The 18,945-nt window shown below is 34.2% G+C and overlaps 1 protein-coding gene across 3 annotated transcripts in view; it reads left to right on the forward strand.

Annotated features, from left to right (window-relative positions):
• Window positions 1-18,945, forward strand: part of PTBP3 (polypyrimidine tract binding protein 3) — a 101,103-nt gene that overhangs the window by 70,789 nt on the left and 11,369 nt on the right. For all 3 annotated transcript variants that reach the window (XM_082843452.1, XM_082843451.1, XM_082843450.1), the window contains 4 exons: window positions 945-1,113; window positions 14,701-14,778; window positions 17,207-17,352; window positions 17,575-17,608. In XM_082843452.1, coding sequence (XP_082699578.1) covers window positions 945-1,113; window positions 14,701-14,778; window positions 17,207-17,352; window positions 17,575-17,608 — 427 coding nt within the window. The remainder of the gene's footprint in view (window positions 1-944; window positions 1,114-14,700; window positions 14,779-17,206; window positions 17,353-17,574; window positions 17,609-18,945) is intronic.

Below are 18,945 nucleotides of genomic sequence, written 5' to 3' on the forward strand. Positions count from 1 at the left end.
GTTTGACCCATCTTCTATTGAGATCTATCCCTAACTCTAATTCTGTCTTATATTGGTATCTGAATTATTTCTAATTTTTTTCCAAAGATAGGGACTAAGGTTTATAGTACTTTTGTGTATCACAAAGTGTCTAGTTCTTGATTAGGAATAACATTTATATTTGCTGTACCCTCTACCCACATATATTATTTTGTACCTTCATGATGGCATACTGGTCAATAACTATCATGATAAGTCGGGGGGTTTTGTATATTTGTATGGTTTTTTGTTATTGATATTTTTATGTTTTGGTTTCTGGTATCTATTTTTATAAATTGAAGTGTTTGTGGAAGTCATAAGTAGCTATAAATATCCCTTTGGTAAGTCTTTATTATTTTCAAAGGAGGGATTGCTGATTTTTGGTCTTGTATCTGATCTGACTCAAAACTTCCCTCAAGTTTATTACTCAAAGAAAATAAACTTAACAAGAAAAACAGTAAGTGGTAGATAATATTTCACATATTGTGGTTCTGACAGGTACCATTTACAAAGGCTTTATTTCATCTTAACCTATATAAAGTACACTAAAATGAATTAAGATGAAATGTAAAATTTAAATATCTTTAAACATTTAAAAAATAATCATCATAATAATTAGTACAATGTACAATAATGTATAATAGTTTTCTAAGCTTATACATTTCTCCTCTTCCGTTTGCTCTTATCATAGACAGGATAGGGATTATTATCCTTACTTTACAGATGAAAAAACTGAGAAATAGAGATTTTCATTTTCTCTCTTAGGCTCACACAGTGACAGAGTTAAAAGTAAACCCAGGTCTTTGGCTTTTAGTTTAGTCCTCTTTGCTTTATGCCTGATTGCCACTCTGTCAAAGCAGAGGCTACTTGATTTATTATTGTTATTATCTTGTAAAACATCATGCTTTCTTACATGCTTTATTTAGGCTCTGGATGGCCAGAATATCTATAATGCATGCTGCACTCTGCGTATTGACTTCTCCAAGCTTACCAGCCTTAATGTGAAATATAATAACGACAAAAGCAGAGACTTCACTCGCTTAGACCTTCCTACTGGTGATGGCCAGCCATCCCTTGAACCCCCTATGGCTTTCGGTGAGTAGTTCTCTTTTGGGTCACAGAACAAGCTTTCTGAAGTTAAAAGTTTCATTTATTAATCCATATATGTCAGGTGGTTTCTTCTTGGATTCTCTCAGGATTTCTAAAGAAAAGTGAGAATCATGGAACAAAAATGTGTTCATTAATTGAATCTTAATATTAGTAGATTCTATTAGTTGGCAAAAACAAGTGGATACCTGAAATTGAATTTATTTTCTAACATTAATATTACTTGTTCTTTATAAACCATGCAACCATTTGCTTGAAATTAATAGTCTTATATATTACCACTGGTTTAAATAAGTTGATTTATAGGGTTGGCCAAAAAGTTCCTTTGGTTTCTAAGTACAAATAAAAGACACATTTTTCATTTTCACCAAGAACTTTTTTTGCGGTACACGGGCCTCTCACTGTTGTGGCCTCTCCTGTTGCGGAGCACAGGTTCCAGACGCGCAGGCTCAGCGGCTGTGGCTCACGGGCCCAGCCGCTCCGCGGCATGTGGGATCTTCCCGGACCGGGGCACGAACCCGTGTCCCCTGATGCAGGCGGACTCTCAACCACTGCACCACCAGGGAAGCCCCACCAAGAACTTTATTGAACAACATATTCACCCTTTTGTTCCACTACCTTCTGCCATTGTTCAGGCAACTTCATAATTCCATCTTCTCAAAACTTTTTATCTTTTTGAGCAAAGAACTGTTCCAGGTGCCTTTTACAGTCTTCCGGGAAATGGAAATTTTTTCCATTAAGAGAATTTTGTAAAGACTGAAATAAATGAAAATCCAAAGGTGCAATGTCTGGTGAATACAGCAGGTGAAACAGAACTTCCCAACCAAGCTGTAACAGTTTCTGTCTGGTCCTCAAAGAAACATGTGGTCTTATGTTATCCTGATAGAAGATTATGCATTTTTTGTTGACTAATTCTGGACGCTTTTTTGTCGAGTGCTGCTTTCAGTTGGTCTAATTGGGAGCAGTACTTGTTGGAATTAATCGTTTGGTTTTCCAGAAGGAGCTAATTAAAATAGAGGACTCCCCCTCCCAATCCCACCATATACACAACATCCCCTTTTTTGGATGAAGACTAGCCTTTGGTGTGGTTGGTGGTGGTTCATTTCGCTTGCCCCACAATCTCTTCCGTTTCACATTATCGTACAATATCCACTTTTCATCGTCTGTCTTAATTTGTTTTGAAAACAAAACGTTTTCATTACGTTTAAGTGGAGAATCACATGCGGAAATACGGTCAAGAAGGCTTTTTTTCGCTTATGTGGAACCCTAACATCAAAGCGATGAACGTAACCAAGCTGGTGCAAATGATTTTCAGTGCTTGATTCAGATATTTTGAGTCTGTTGGCTATCTCCCACATGGTATAACGTTGATTGTTCTCAATTAATGTCTCAATTGGATCGCTATCAACTCAACTGGTCTGCCCAACTGTGGAGCATCGTCCAGCAAGAAATCTCCAGCACGAAACTTTGCAAACCACTTTTGACATGTTTGATCAGTCACAACACCTTCTCCATACACTGCAGAAATCTTTTTGTGTGTTTCAGTTGTGTTTTTACCTTTCTTGAAATAATAAAGTATAATATGCTGAAAATGTTGCTTTTTTCTTCCATCTTCAATATTAAAATGGCTACACAGAAATTCACCAATTTTGACAAGTTTTTTTTTAAATGCATACTGATCTGATAGCTGTCACAATACAATCTAACAAAACTGTTTCAAATGAAGTTAAAGACAACTAAGTGCTACTAAAGGTGTCTTACAGAAAAAAACGAGTGAACCTTTTGGCCAGCCCAATATAACCAGCAAAATACTGGTGTAAGTGGTCTTAAGAGAAATACTTTTCCTTTTTTAAGTAGTGATACTTTAAAACAAGGACCTAAATTAGTAGTATGTTTTTCCTTTATTCAAAGAAGAGGATTTACAATTTTTTGTTTTTGTTTTTTAAACATCAGAACTTTTCATCTTAACCCTAAGTTTGTGTGAAGTTGCATTTTTGCACTAATAAAAGTAGTCTTCTGCATTACTCATGCAAATGTTGCTTTGGAGAGCTTCCTTCTTTTATTTAAAATTAGTTCTCAATAATTTAAACTTTTAAAATAAACCTTTATGTAAAGGGAAAAGTAGTGGAGAGCCTACTTGGATATATCATTAGGTTAATATACTTTTTGGTTTTGCAACTCTCGAAGTGTGGTTTATTATTTAGTTAAAGTATTTTAATTTTATTACCCTTTGTGATTGATTTTTCTTTCCCAGATGACACCATAAAATATTAGTTGAGACTTCAAGTGATATTTAGTTTATCTTCATTTTATAGGTGAGAAAAAAGAATGCTTAGCCAAATTGTTGTCCAAAATTTTCTAGAAAACAGATGGTAAATTTAGTGTTAAAGCTTTTTGTTATTTATAACTGAAAATGTCAAGTACATTGTTCAGTTCATGTTCCTAAATTGTTAAAGTTTCTGTTTTAGTCTGACCAAATTTTTGTGTTTTATACAGTTGGGCTTCCATATCTACAGGTTTGGAATCTGTGGGTTCAACCAACTGCAGATCAAAAATATTTGAGGGAAAAAAATTCCATAATGTTCCAAAAAGCAAAACTTGAATTTACCTTGTACCAGCAACTATTTTACATAGCATTACAGTGTACTTACACCTATTTACATAGCATTTACAACATACCAGGTATTATAAGCAATCTAGAGATGATTCACAGTATGCAGGAGTATGTGCAGAGATTATATGCAAATACCATACAATTTTATATAAGGGACTTGAGCATCCTTGGATTTTGGTGTCTATAGGGTGGGGGGTTGGGGAGTGTGCTGGAACCAATCCCTTGTGGATACTGAGGGATGACTGTATTTGTTATCAGCCCCTACTCATATGTACAATTTGGGAGAGCCAAAGGTCTTTGTAATTACCATTTTAATAACAAATGATAGAAATTGGGGCTATCACTCAAGTTTGCCAAAACTTGGCTATCAAATGCGGAACTGCACGTATTTCAGTAATTGAATACATACTGTTGGTATAATTAATGTTCTGCATTGTGGGAGGAGGACATTTTAAAAATACAATTTAAAATTTTGGTTTCTGAATATAAAATAACCAGAATGTTACCATCCTTTTTTTATTGTATTAATAAATCCTTTGTCATTGCAGAGTAGTGTCTACATTATAAGATAAATAATTCATCAAACAGAGAACAGTACTTTTTTATGTGTTGTGTGAAAGTTTACTCTGCCTCTCGCAAATATTTGAACTGTTCACTATTCCCTCTTTTTATTCTCTTGGCTTCAGAAACACCACACTTCCATGACTTTTTTCCTTACCTCACTGGCTGTTCTTTCTTTTCTTTCTTTTAAAGATTACCGTTTAAAGGTCTTAGGGCTAAGTTGTGAGCATTCTGTCCCTCTTTAGAGAAATATCTTATACCTATAGAAAAGCTTGTAAAACCTATGAATACAGTTTTAAATACCCATGTAATTACTATCCAGATTAAGAAATAAAATGTTTACACATACTGAAGAAGCACTATTTGTACCGCTCTCATTTATTGTGTTCCCACTCTCCCTGCTCCAAGATAACTGTAGTCTCAAATTTTTTTTTTTTTTTTTTTTTTTTTTTAGTCTCAAATTTTTGATGATAGTCATGCTTTTGCTTTTCTGCTTTTCCCCTGTGGTTTGGTTGGTTTTTTTTACTACTTATTATGCAGCCCTAAGTGCTAATTTAAAAAATTCTTTTCTCCTATATTTAGAACTTTATCTAAATGGAATCATACTGTTTGTTTTCTTTTGATTCATCCATGTTCACATATGTGGCTATCGCTTATTCATTGTCAATACTGTCAAGTGTATAGATTCCCATTGTATGAATATACCACAGTTCGTTTATCTATTCTGCTGTTGATAGACATTTGGGTTGTTTTAGTTTGAGGCTATTATGAACAGTACTGCTGTGAAATTTCCTTGATTACCAATGAGGTTGAACGAACTTTATTTATTGGCCATTCTCCTTTATGAATTTTCTGTTAATTCTTTTGCCTGTTTTTGTGTTTGGTTTGTTGTCTTTTCTTGTTTATTTGTGGGAATTCTTTATATATCCTAGACACTAGTCCTTTGTTGGTATTATGTGTTGCAAATAATTTCTCTCCGTTTTGGCCTATTGGTTCATTCTCTCCATGGTATTTTTATGTAGTCAAATTTATTTGCCATTTCCTTTATTTTTGTGTCATGTTTAAGAAATCCTGTATTACTTTGATATTATAAATACTTATACTTTAAAGTTGATAGTATTTTAGTAACTTTTTATTGAAATACTTTAAGTTGCAAGAATAGTTCAAAGAAATTACCTTATATCCTTCAGATTCCCCAGTTATTAACATCATGCCACATTTACTTTATCATCTCTCTGTTTATATGCGTGTGTGAGTGTGAGTGTGTGTGTTTGTTGTTGTTGTTTTTTCCTCTGAGTCATTGGAGAATAAGTTGCAAGCATGGTGTCCCTTTTAAATACTCACTGTATATTTTCTAGGAACAAGGACATTCTTACCTAAATACCGTTATCAAAATCAGGAAATTAACATTCACACAATACTATTATCTAATCCATAGACCTTTTAAAATTTTTGCCAGTTGTGAAAATAATGTTCTTCGTATGAAAATTTTTCTCAGTATCAGGTTAACTTATTTGTCATGTTTCTTGAGAGTCCTTTAATTTGGAACATTTCCTCATTCTTTGTCTTTTATGACCTTTAAAATTTTAGAAGAGTTCAGGGTTGGGTATATAATAGAATTTCTCCCAACATGCATGTCTGGTTTTTTGGCTGAAATAATGTTGTGTCTTTCTCATTTCATTACATCAGGAGACACATAATGCCACTTTATCCTATTCCTGGTGATATTAACCTTGATCACTTAAGGTGGTTTCTGCCAAATTTCTTCCCTGTAAAGTTACTGTTTTTCTCTTTGTAATTAACAACATATCCTTATAAGGAGGATACGCTGAGACTATAAAAATAGCCTGTTTCTTATGACTTTTCACCCTTTAGTTTTAACATCCATTGCTTAAATTAGTTGTTACTGTGGTAGTTGTTGCTATATTGGTGATTTGCTAATTCTGTCATTCCTTCTCATTTATTAGCTGGGATTTTATTATAAAGAACTTTTTTCTTACCAACACTCCATTCATTCATTCATTCATTTTTATTACATAAATTTGTGTGAATTTAAGGTTTATAATGTGCTACTTTTATGTATTTATATATTGTAGTATGATTCAGATGTAGTGATATTTATCACATTACACAGTTTTAGTATAATATTGTTGTCTGTATTCATTATACAATGCCTTAGCTCTCTGTGGCTTATTTACTATTCATTGCTTTTTTTTTTTTTTTTTTGTGGTACGCGGGCCTCTCACTGCTGTGGCCTCTCCCGTTGCAGAGCACAGGCTCCGGACGCGCAGGCCCAGCGGCCATGGCCCACGGGCCCAGCCGCTCTGCAGCATGTGGGATCCTCCCGGACCGGGGCACGAACCCGCGTCCCCTGCATCAGCAGGCAGACTCCCAACCACTGCGCCACCAGGGAAGCCCCATTGTATTTATTTTTTCATGTTAATATGAACTTGTAGGTTCTTATTTTATTCTATGGGTAATAATTTCACAGTATCATTTTTCACTTTATGTTCAAACTCTCCCAGATTTGGCCAGTGGCCACTAGCTTCTGTGGCCTTTTGACATACCTTCTTCATTGTTTGAACACTTCCTTACTTTCTGGCAGAAGATATTTCAGATCTTCTTTACTTTCCCTGCCTTAACACTGCAGTCAGCTGTTACTCCAATGAGCCCTGGTTCCTTTTAGTAGGAAATAGTATTTGGAAATCAGTATCAAGGCATTATATGTGCTTATTGCTAATAGGGTGTCACTGCTTCTAGGAACTTTAAATGGGCATGACTAGGATATATGTGTATGTGTACTTCATAAATATATTTCTCTGTGTGTGTGCGTGTGTGTGCATGTGTGTGTTTGTGTTTTAAAAAACCGCAAGTTTTAACTGATAACTCCAATTCCAATTCAGCACCCTTTTTTTCATATTGGTGATTCCCTTCTTCAAGAATGAGAAATCTAGTCTCCATTAGCCTCAACATATTATTTGCTCAATCCTATAATACACAAAAAGTAGTTTCAGAATTAACACATACCATTAATTTGAGGTTAATATATGCATGAGTAGTTTTCTGAGCATTGTTCCATTGGTCTATTTATTTGTCTTTCTTTTTGTCATTACCACAAGTCTCAATGTCTGATAGAGTTAAGTCTCTTTACTTATTCTTCAAGAGTATCTTGGCAATTCTTGACCATTTACACTTAGGAATTTTAGGATCAGCTTTTCAAGTCCTCAAAGGGGAAAAAAAGCACTATTAGGGTTTTGATTGGATTATATTGACTTTATAAATCACTTAGAAGATAATTGACACCTTTACAATAGAGTCTTCCAGTCTTTGAATATTGTATATATCTCCATTCATTTGTATATTATTTAGTGTCTTTGAGTAAAGTTTGGTGACTTTTCCCCATAAAGGTTTGCATATGTTTTGTTAGAATTATTCCTAAGAGCCATACTTTTTAGATTCTAATTCTAGACCAGTCTTTATGATCCGTGTAACTTTGGGCAGATTGCTTAACTGCTCTATACTTTTGTCTCTTTATATGTGAAATGAACATAATAATAGTATTTAACAGGTAAGAGTTGTGAGGAATATTAAATGTGCTAATATACGTAAAGAGTTTAGAATGGTGCCCTGTAAGTTTTAGCCATCACTGTTATTTGGTTTTTAAATTGTTACTAATACACAAATGCAGTGTTGTTGTTTCTTGATTTCATATTCAGCAACCTTGATAAACTCGTATTTCTTTCTCTACTCTAATTAATTTTTCTCTTACTTTAGTAAGATGCACTGAACTTCTAAAATTTGCATAGAAATGGAAAAGTATCTAAAATAGTGAAAGGAAATAAATGCAAGGCTTAATATAAAGCTGCAGTAGTCAAACCAGTTTGATAGTGTTGAAAGGTTAGATAAATTAATGGAAGGAGAGGGGACTTCCCTGGTGGTCCACTGATTAAGACTCCGAGCTTCCACTGCAGGGGGCGTGGGTTCAATTCCTGTTCAGGGAACTAAGAGCCCATATGCCATGCTGTGTGGCACGGCCAAAACAAAACAAACAAATAAATAAATCTTATATTTAAAAAAAAAACTTAGGGCTTCCCTGGTGGCGCAGTGGTTGAGAGTCCGCCTGCCGATGCAGGGGACATGGGTTCGTGCCCCGGTCTGGGAGGATCCCACATGCCGCGGAGCGGCTGGGCCCGTGAGCCATGGCCGCTGAGCCTGCGCGTCTGGAGCCTGTGCTCCACAACGGGAGAGGTCACAGCAGCGAGAGGCCCGTGTAACGCAAAAAAAAAAAAAAAAAAAACTTAGAAAATCTTTGTAACCTTGGGATATGCAAAAGTTTCTTAGGTAAAACGCAAAAAGTACAAACCATGAAAGGAAATAATTTATATATTGTACGTACATCAACATTTAAAAGTTTCACTGATTGAAAGGTACCATCAAGAAAACCACAAGGTAAGCTATAGACATTGAAGAAAATATTTGCAACACATATATATAAGACAAATTCGTTATATCAAGTTATATAAAGAACTCTTATAGCTCAGTAATAAGAAAACAAACTTAAAAAATGGCCAAAAGATTTGACAAGATATTTTACAGAAGATGGTATATGAATGGCAGTAAACACACGAGAAGGTGCTCAACATCTCTAGTCATCAGGGAAATGGAAATTAAATTACTGTAAGATATTATTACATACCCACTAGAATAGCTAGAGTTTAAAAGTTTCCTGTACCAAGGATGTGGAGCATCTTTTACTAGCATACTGTGTTGATGGCAATGTAAAATTTAGGAAACTCTTTGGTAAAGAGTTTGCCAGTTACTTAAGTTAAATGTGCACCTACAATATAACCTAGTCATTTACCCAAGAGAAGTGAAAAAGTTAGTGTCCACACAAATACCTATATGCAAACGTTCATAGCAATTCTATTTGTAATGGCCAAAATCTGGAAATATTCTATTACAGGTGAATGGATAAACAAAATGTAGTTTATCGATGTTATGAAGTACTGTTCAGCAATAAAAAGGAATAAATCGTTAAGGACAACAGGATTATGTTGAATGAAAGAAGCCAGACAAAACATTATTATGAATGAAAGAAACCATATAAAAAAGAACACCTGGTATATGATTCTGTTTATATATAATTCTATAAAATGCAAACTAATCTTTAATGACAGAAAGCAGATCAGTTGCCTTTTGTACTTGTACAGTTTATTGTATGTAAATTAGAAAAGAGAAATAAGTCATATCATTTCAGTCTAATGCTGACAACCCTCCAAAGGCTCCCATTTTTTTCAGAGTATTAAATGCCCACATCCTTACATTGGATTGCAAGCCCTATACCATCCACTTCAATTTTACTCTTTTGACATATCTCCTTTGATGTTCTTCCCTTGCTCCTTTTGCCCACCAAACTGACATCCCTCTAAAGCGTGTTAGGTATGTTCCCACCTCCAGATTGTTCCCACTAGTTATTCCCTCTTCCTGGAGGGCTTTTCTCCCAGATACCCTCAGATTTTGCTCCTGCTGCCTTCTTTGACCTACCCTGACCAGCCTTCCCTCAGTACTCCTGATTCTTCCTGTTCTATTTTTTTAGTAGTATTTATCACCTTCTTATGTATGCAGTTAACTTATTTACTGTGTTTATTGTTTAATTCTGTTTTCATCAGTCGAAATAAGCTTCACCAAGGTAGTTTTTTTTCTTCTCTACTTAGTTTGTGCCTGACACAAAAAATATTTGTTGAATTAATGTTTATTTATTATTTGTTTTTTTCCACTACTGTTTTCAAAGTTTAACACTGTTTTGTATTTTCATCTAGGATTTTTAACTTTCATACTTATTTTACCAAAATATAGAGTTAATTGATACCTGTAATCTTTTCTTATATAAGAACTTCAGGACACTTTAACTCCTTTTACCTTCTCTTACCTCCTCCTAACTCAAGATATTATTATGTTTAAAACTTTTTAGATTTTAACATTTCAATTTGTTAATTATTTTATACAATCAATATTCATTTAGATTAAGCCATATATAACTCTCTTAAGGCCTTTCATTTCTTCTTGCAACTCAGATATGCCATCTGGGATTGCTTACCTTCTGCCGGAAGGATATCCTTTATTATTCTCTTAAGGGGAAGGTCTGTGTTAACATGTTTGAAGTGTTCATTTCCCCAGAAATGTCTTTATTTTGTTGTCAGTTTTAAAAGATATATAGAGTTCTAGGTTGACAGTTTTTTGTTTTGTTTTGTTTTGTTTTCAATGTATTAGAGAAATCAGTACACAATAGTCTGGTTTTCATTGTTGCTCTTGGAAGGTCAGCTGTCAACCTAATTACTGCTGTTTTCTCTCTGGCTATTCTTTAGATTTTTTTTTCCATCTTTGATGTCTACAGTTTCAGTATGATGTGTCTGTTTAAGGATTTATTTTTTCTACCTGGAGCTCAAAAAGCTTCTTGATTTGGTGGATTGTTGTCTTTTACTGGTACTAGAAATGATCTTCTCATATATTTCTCCTTCACCCTGTTTCTTTTCTTACTTTCTGGAATTTTGATTAGACCTGTTATACTCTCTTACTCTGAGTATCTCAAACTTTCTTTCATATTTTCTATTTCTTTATCTCTCTGAGCTGCATCCTAAATAATTCCTTAGGGACTTTTATTTTACTAATGGTCTCTTCACCTTTGTCTAATCTGTTGTTAAATTTGTCTGATAATTTTAGATTTCAATAGTTGTGCTTTTTATTTCTAGAAATTTTATTGATACTTAGTTCTTTTTTTTTTTAAGTATCTTCCCTACAGATATTTTTCAGTATGGCTTTTATTTCTTCAAACATACTATTTAAAAATCAAATCAAATCAAATATGATAATTCCAGTGTCTGAAATCTTTGCAGTTATTTTTCTGCAATTAGATATTTCTTTTTCTACTTTTTTTCTTTTTGAGTTACTCAAAAAGTTTAGTCTGCTACTGTACCAGCATTTTTGAAAAACAAAATAGTTGTGCTTTTTTTTACATAGTACATACTCTTTGTAATATTTTAAATGGCTCTGTATTTTGTCTAGTGACTCATAATTTATATAATAATTCTTCAATTTAGACATTAAGCTTGTTTCTTTAGGGCTTTGCTATTATAAATAACACTGATAAACTGATTTCATAGGTAAAAATGTTATCTCTTCATTTGTATTACCTTAATTGCTGTAGTGGTAGTACCTTTTCCAAATGTAAAATATGTATTCTTAGTTACGCAAATCTTAAACCTTTTTCTTAAAAGTTTGTGTAAACCATTGCCTAACTGGTTACTTTGCTAAAATGTTTCTGTTTCTGCTTATTTGAGGAATGTAGATTTACAGAAAATTTGCAAATGATTCTTTTGTCGAGTATTAACAAATGTTCTTGTTAATCATATTTTACTTGGAAACAATTATTTAAAATTTGGCCCTGGTAATTGTTTGCCAATTCTTTCATTTATTGCTATTTAATGTTCAGTGAGTGTTATCTCAAGAATTTTCCTCATTTCTCTAAAACCTACTACAAGTCTTCTGCCTCATACCCCCCACCCCATAGCCATTTGTATTAGTCTCTTTGTTTTGTTTTAAAAGTAGGTCCCTTGCCCTTCCCACAAATCTCAGTGGTTTACAGCAATTAACATTTATTCCTCTCACATGACTGACACTTAAACAGCTGCAAATCAGCTTTTGCAAACTTCCTTCACATGTCTTTTTGATGGAGGGCCCAGGCTGAAGGTGTCACTACATTTGAGACATGGCATTCTTGTGGCAGAGAGTAAAAAAATAAGAGAGCTGGTGTAAACCCATAATGCCTCTTAAAGCTTCTGCATAGAGGCAGTTTATGTCCTGTTTGTCCGTGTGTTCCTATCACATGACTGTGTGCGGTGGGTGTTGCATAGAAATGTATGCTTCTCCCACAGGAGACACTGCAAGTCACATGACTGACCAGAGTTACATGGAAGGGTCAAGTGAATACTTGGCAACAGTAATACAATCTACAGTATCTCTTCTTATTTTTAAAAAATATATTTTAAAATTTATTTATTTATTTATGGCTGTGCTGGGTCTTCGTTGCTGCATGCGGGCTTTCTCTAGTTGCGGTGAGCAGAGGCTACTCTTCGTTGCAGTCCATGGGCTTCTCATTGCGGTGCCTTCTCTTTTTGCGGAGCACGAGCTCTAGGCGCTTGGGCTTCAGTAGTTGTAGCTTGGAGGCTCTAGAGCGCAGGCTCGGTAGTTGTGGCGCATGGGCTTAGTTGCTCCGCAGCATGTGAGATCTTCCTGGACCAGGGCTCGAACCCGTGTCCCCTGCAATGGCAGGTGGATTCTTAACCACTGCACCACCAGGAAATCCCTACCATATCTCTTCGTATGTTTAATTTTCTAGTGTAAATTTTTGCGATAACTTATACCTGTACTGAAGCCTCTCTGATAAGTCTTCCTTTATGCCTTAAATATAGTTATTTCTGTTATGAAAGTGAATCATTTTACCTATCATCTTTTTTTTTAACTTTTTACTTTATATTGGAGTATAGTTAATTAACAGTGTTTTGTTAGTTTCCGGTGTACAGCAAAGTGATTCAGTTATACATATACATGTATCTATTCTTTTCAAATTCTTTTCCCATTTAGGTTGTTACATAATACTGAACAGAGTTCCCTGTGCTATACAATAGGTCCATGTTGGTTATCTATTTTAAATATAGCAGTGTGTACATGTCAATCCCAAATTCACTAATTGTCCCTCCCCCCCACCCTTCCTCACTGGTAACCGTAAGTTCATTCTCTAAGTCTGTGAGTCTGTTTCTGTTTTCATTTTACCTATGATCTTGAGCCTACTTGAATGTAAGTTTAGCAAGGGCAGAGATTCTTGTCTGCTTTATTCATTGCTTCCTCAGCACTAGAAGAATGCTTGCCTCCTAATGTGCTTTCAATAAATATATGTTTCCCTTCTTATTTCATCACTCTGTCAGTTATTCTCATTTTCTGTGTCTTCATTTATTGTTGGTTCTCTCTGCTAGCTCTGTCCCTGAAGTCTCTCAATGACTGTATTTTCTTGAATTATTTTAATCACAGCTACATATTTAATAAATTCTGTTAAATAATTATCTTTAATGAAGAGAATAAACTTATATGATCTTTTAACTCCTCTGGAAAATGTAGCCTACATACTTCCTCCTATAAATATGCATATCAGCCTATCATTAAGGTAAAAAACCCCAAAACCTTCCCTTTGACTCTTACAGTCTAGCTTCTCACTGTTGCTCTAAAACTATTGTTTACCTTTTACATTTCTCACTCTCTTTGACTTTTATGGAAGGCCCCCTCCCCTAAAACTCTATGTCTCTAGATCCTGAGGGACTATAATTCACTGTTTTGTTTTGCTTTCTAAGGTTTTTCTCTTTTCCTTAGAATGTTCCTCTTCCTTCCTCTACCACTTAAGTGTACTAATACTCCCAGGTTCTATTTTTAGCTTTCTTCATTTCTTGCCTTGTGCCCTTTTTAGCGGAGCTCTCATTCATATGGCTTTCACACTTATTTCTATATAGATGATTTACAAATCTGTGTCTTGTAATAGTTAGAAATTCTGAGTTTGCCCCCTCATTTCCACTTGTGGCATTCCCATTTGAGTTTCTCACTGTCACCTCAACCTTAACTTGTCCCAAACCAGATTGTTTTCCTACTAGTACTGACTCCTCCATTGGAACTAACTCTTGTTTTTATTGATGGTTCACAGTCACCAGGCTTCTAAAAGGAGAGGGAATACCAGCCTTTGTTTAGCATCCAGTGCACACTAAGCACTGCTTTTCACTTACTGAATGTCCAGCTCAAGTTTTACCTCCTGAGAGACCTTCAAACAATCACAGTGATCCTTTGCAATCCCTTCTTCTTAGACCACTTACAGTATATTTGTATTAAACCCATATATCCTCAGCCTGTGAATCTCCTGTAATTCATACTTTTAGTTTGTAAAACCTCTCAAAGGCAAGGATTTTTATTTCATATTTCTTTTTGTCAGCACAGTACCCCCCAGGTACAGTACAATTTAATAAGTATTTGATGATTTTTGCATAGAAACAATGCTCTAAATAAGGACAAGAATATCAACTTAAATAACAAAACTAAATAAACTAAAACTAAGTAGCAAACTAATAACTCAAAATTAAATAATATTTTAGCTGTACTCTTGAACCTTGAACCCAGTTGAAAGGGGTTAGCCTCTGAAAGTGGCAGAGGCTCTTCACTTACCATTAAGGATCACCTGTTGAACAAATCTTTACTCTGTAACAGAATCTCTTTATCAGTAATACACCTTCATATAGCCATTTTATATTGCTATAACCATATTTATAGAAGGTAGTGTATTTATTTTAGCTTCTCTTCCCCGTTAGGTGCACCAGGAATAATTTCCTCACCATATGCAGGGGCTGCTGGATTTGCCCCAGCCATTGGATTTCCTCAAGCTACAGGTGACTAACTCTAAAGTTGAATTTGAAATGATTTCTTAATGATGGTCTGTATTTTCCAGGAACTTATCAAAATGAAAAATATTACCATATTTGAAGGATTTATAATAAAAGCATTAGGTGTTTCAGTCATAGAAGTGGCTCATGTACAATATATGATGCACAGCTTCCTTGTGTTTATAAATAATTCTCTCTGGTTCCATTCTCAACTCCAAAATTCCCTTATATATTCTGCATCATTTATACTTGCCATTGGCACAGATAACTATAGGTTGACTATATTAATAATCTCTGATTTGCCTTTTTGGTTATTATACAAAATATATGAACTGCTTGCTTATAAGCTTATCAATTACATGTTAAACAGACTTGTGTGTTATTTATCTTTGAGTCCTTAAATGCCTTTGATGGCATTTAATACATAGTATGCAGTCAGCAAACATTTGAATTAATAAACATTTACTGTTAAACTTATTTGTAAATCCTCTTTTTTTGTTTTTTTGATTAATGGGTTTAGAAGATTACCGTAGAGGGTATGCATGCTGTTTTATTTCAGGAAAAAAATATATTTTTTTCTTTAAGTAATAGAAATAATTAAGAGATAGCAATCAGTTAATACTTTGATAATGGCTCTCTGACTCTTTTCCAAATAGTAAACAAAATGAATTTGATCATAACTTAAGGAGGAGAAAAAAATACTTTATGATTTTATTGCTGGTGCTTAAAGAATACACTTGAGGTTGGTGATTAGAAAGAAGAGTGGCTTAGTGTTAAGCCTAGTCTACACAGTACCTTTTTACAGCTTCCAGGTGATTTATGAATATAACTATTTTAAATTGCAACATTGTTGCTTTCTGGCAGTAATCTTTGTATCCTACCTTTCTAATTCTGGGAATTTTAACTACTCTCTTCACTGGAGAGGATGAAGTTAACTAAAAAGAAAAGAGTGATTTAAAAGGTTGAGGTTCATTTAAGTTTTAGGTTTTTGGTGGTTTTAAGACATCTTAACGTATGTTTAATTAAGTGAGTAATTCTACCTATCCCATTAAAATGAAGGCATTATACATTGTTTTTATGTGTTTGAAGCGCCCAAAAGTTTAATTTTTATACATTTGGAGGTAGTGATATATGGTTTCCCTCATTTTAGTTATTTCTTTCTACACACTGTATGTATAAAACACTGTATTAGATGTTAAGAAAGAGAAAAAATGTGTAAAGAGGGCTCCTGAGTTGATAAGACTTTTAAGGTGTAGCAGGGGGATGTACATATACACATACACACATGTATATACCCTACAGTGTAGCTAAGGTGTAGTGTTGGCGGTATATAATAGACTTAAGGAAGTTATTCAAAAGTTGCAGGGGCATGGGAAGAGGTCATACAAAAGACTATTGAGTATAGATTTCGTGGAAAAGCAACCACCCTAAGAAGGTGATGTGCACGGTTTTAAAATTCAGCAAGATGATGGTAATAATAACTTTCCTTAGATTGTCAAGCAGAATAGTATGATTGTAAACTATATTGCAATTTAATTACATGATTTGTGATAAACTGGCCAGACTCTGTCTATTATAAGGAATTTTGAGCTTAAAGAATCAATAAATTAAATAACTGGTTTATTTTATATCAACTAGAGATTTTATCTTAGATAATTTTTAAGCTGAGAATACAAATAGTGGGACATTCTGAGGAAGTGTAGTGTTTTAGGTATAGTATATAGTGTCAATATTCCAGTATTGTAGAACTTTCAGTAGTTCTGAAATATCTGGGGGAGTAGAGAGCTCTGAAAATTCTTGCTGCAAAAGAATATTGAATTCTATAAATTTGTTCTTGATGGTAATAATGTTTTGCAAGGTTACAAAATGTTTTTTCCCCATGCAGAATGTATGTATACAATTTACCTGTTTTAGGTATACAACTCAGTGATTTTTAATAAATTTACGGAGTTGTGCAGCCATTACCATAGTCCAGTTTTAGAACATGCATTACTACCTAGCATGCATATATGTGACTTCTGCTAAAGGACTTTTTACAAAAATATGTATCTGGTTTTATGGTAGAAGTCAATATGAAAATAACATCTACTTTAGAGAAATGTGCTGGAATATATTTGTTTTAAGAAATAGAAGGAGTACTTGTAGTTATAGACCCTTTGAAAAACCTGATGGCTTTAAGACCAGTGAATTTGGTTGCTATGCAAAGCACTGTATAAATAATAAAGTACTAAGTATGATAGTATCAACGAATAAAGAGCTCTACTTCCAGACAGACTCTGGAGGGCAGAAAACTGACCTTTGTTATCCTTATGGTAGCTTTGAAACATTTTCTTCTCTACTTTTGCTTTTGTCTTCATTTATTTACTTAAGTTGTATTAAGTGTTGTAATTCTCCAGATAACTAGAATATGAAATGCTTTTGATGTTTTGAAAAGGTCTGTCAGTCCCAGCTGGACTAGGTCCCGGAGCTCTTGGTCCTCTCGCAATCACCTCCTCTGCCGTCACTGGAAGGATGGCCATTCCTGGGGCTGGTGGTATACCGGGAAATTCTGTTCTACTTGTCACCAATCTTAATCCTGATGTGAGTTGAAAAGTATTATATGTAAAAAGTCTTTCAGGAGGAGGTATTGTAGCTTCTGACCTAGAGTTAAATTCAATGAAAATGTTTATTTTAAGAATATTTATTAAAATTCATCACTAGTATATATAGAAGCAGCATGTAAAAAGTCAGTGCTTTGAACAAGTAAACTTACTTAAAATTTTTACTTAGACACTGATATTTTGTGTTATCCTTTTCAAACAGCTTATTACACCACATGGACTTTTTATCCTATTTGGTAAGTAAAATTTTTTGTTGTTGTTTTTTATATTATCTATGATGTGAATTGAGCATATTGCATCATTTAGTAATATTTATTACTGCTATGTGCCTACTAGTGTGTTTGACACTGAGGATAGAATAGCAAGGAAGACAGTAAGTGATTACAGTTACAACAAAATTTTATAAAAAGGGAAATAGAGATTGTAATAGGAACATACAGCTAGGAGACCTAACCTAGCTGAGGGAATCAAAGATGATGTACCAGTAGAAATGATAGTTAAGCTGACTTGTGAAAAATGAGGACACATTAGCCAGGCAGAAAGGGAGGGCAAATGTCCTTTCACAGATAGTAGCAGTGAGAGACAGAACTCGTGGAACATAGAAATGAAGGAAGCTCAATGAAGAGTGTAAGGGAGAGACATGTTGAAGCTGGGCAGATGGATAGGGGCAAGGTCATTAAGAGCTTTATAAGCTATATTAAAGAGCTTCGTTTTTAACTTAAGAACAGTGGGAATCCATTGACTAGTTTTAAACAGGAGAGAGGCATAATGGGATGTTGATTATAAAAATAATCCCCTAACTTTCCAATAGTGTGCTTCTCAGTTAAAAAAAATATTTAGCCAGGTACTCCTAATCTATATATGATTAATTATTCATAAATTTCATCCATCTTTTACTATAGTCTTTAGTATAATATGTACAAACAAATATAAGAGCAATGAAGTGATATTTAATATTTTAAAGATTTTTCTTATGACACTTTTTAAAATAAAAATCTATTAACATTTAGTGAGAAGTATGATTTAATATGTTTCATTATTTTCAAAAACCTTTTTCATTTTGGTTCAGTATCCCACGAACTGATTCTAAATTCACTTTATTTTAGTACTTGATCTTAATGGTTGTCATAAATGAAAAAGATACCTCATAAAGATATGCAAGGGAATCCTCTGGCAGTCCAGTGGTTAGGACTCAGTGCTTTCACTGCCAGATCCCAAGTTCAGTCCCTGGTCTGGGAACTGAGAATCCTGCAAGCTGCGTGGGCATGGCCAAAAAAAAAAAAAAAAGATAGGTGATTTGAATGGAAGTGTTTCATTGTTGCTGTACTAAATAATTATGATACTAATTTTTCAGTCTAATCCACTAAATTTTGTTGTACTTTACCTAGAAAAGTTCCATTTTTCCTCTTGTTAAATTAGTTGATCTTGAAAACTGTTAACATTAGCATAATGGGGTTAAAACTCACTCTTCATGTGGAAGAATTTTTAAGAGGATGGAAAATTGTTTCAAATTTTTTGAGTGGGTAATAGGTTTTTTTGTTTTGTTTTGTTTGCGGTACGCAGGCCTCTCAGT

Source organism: Leucopleurus acutus, assembly GCF_964270905.1.
Source record: "Leucopleurus acutus genome assembly, chromosome: 7".
NCBI lineage: Eukaryota > Metazoa > Chordata > Mammalia > Artiodactyla > Delphinidae > Leucopleurus > Leucopleurus acutus.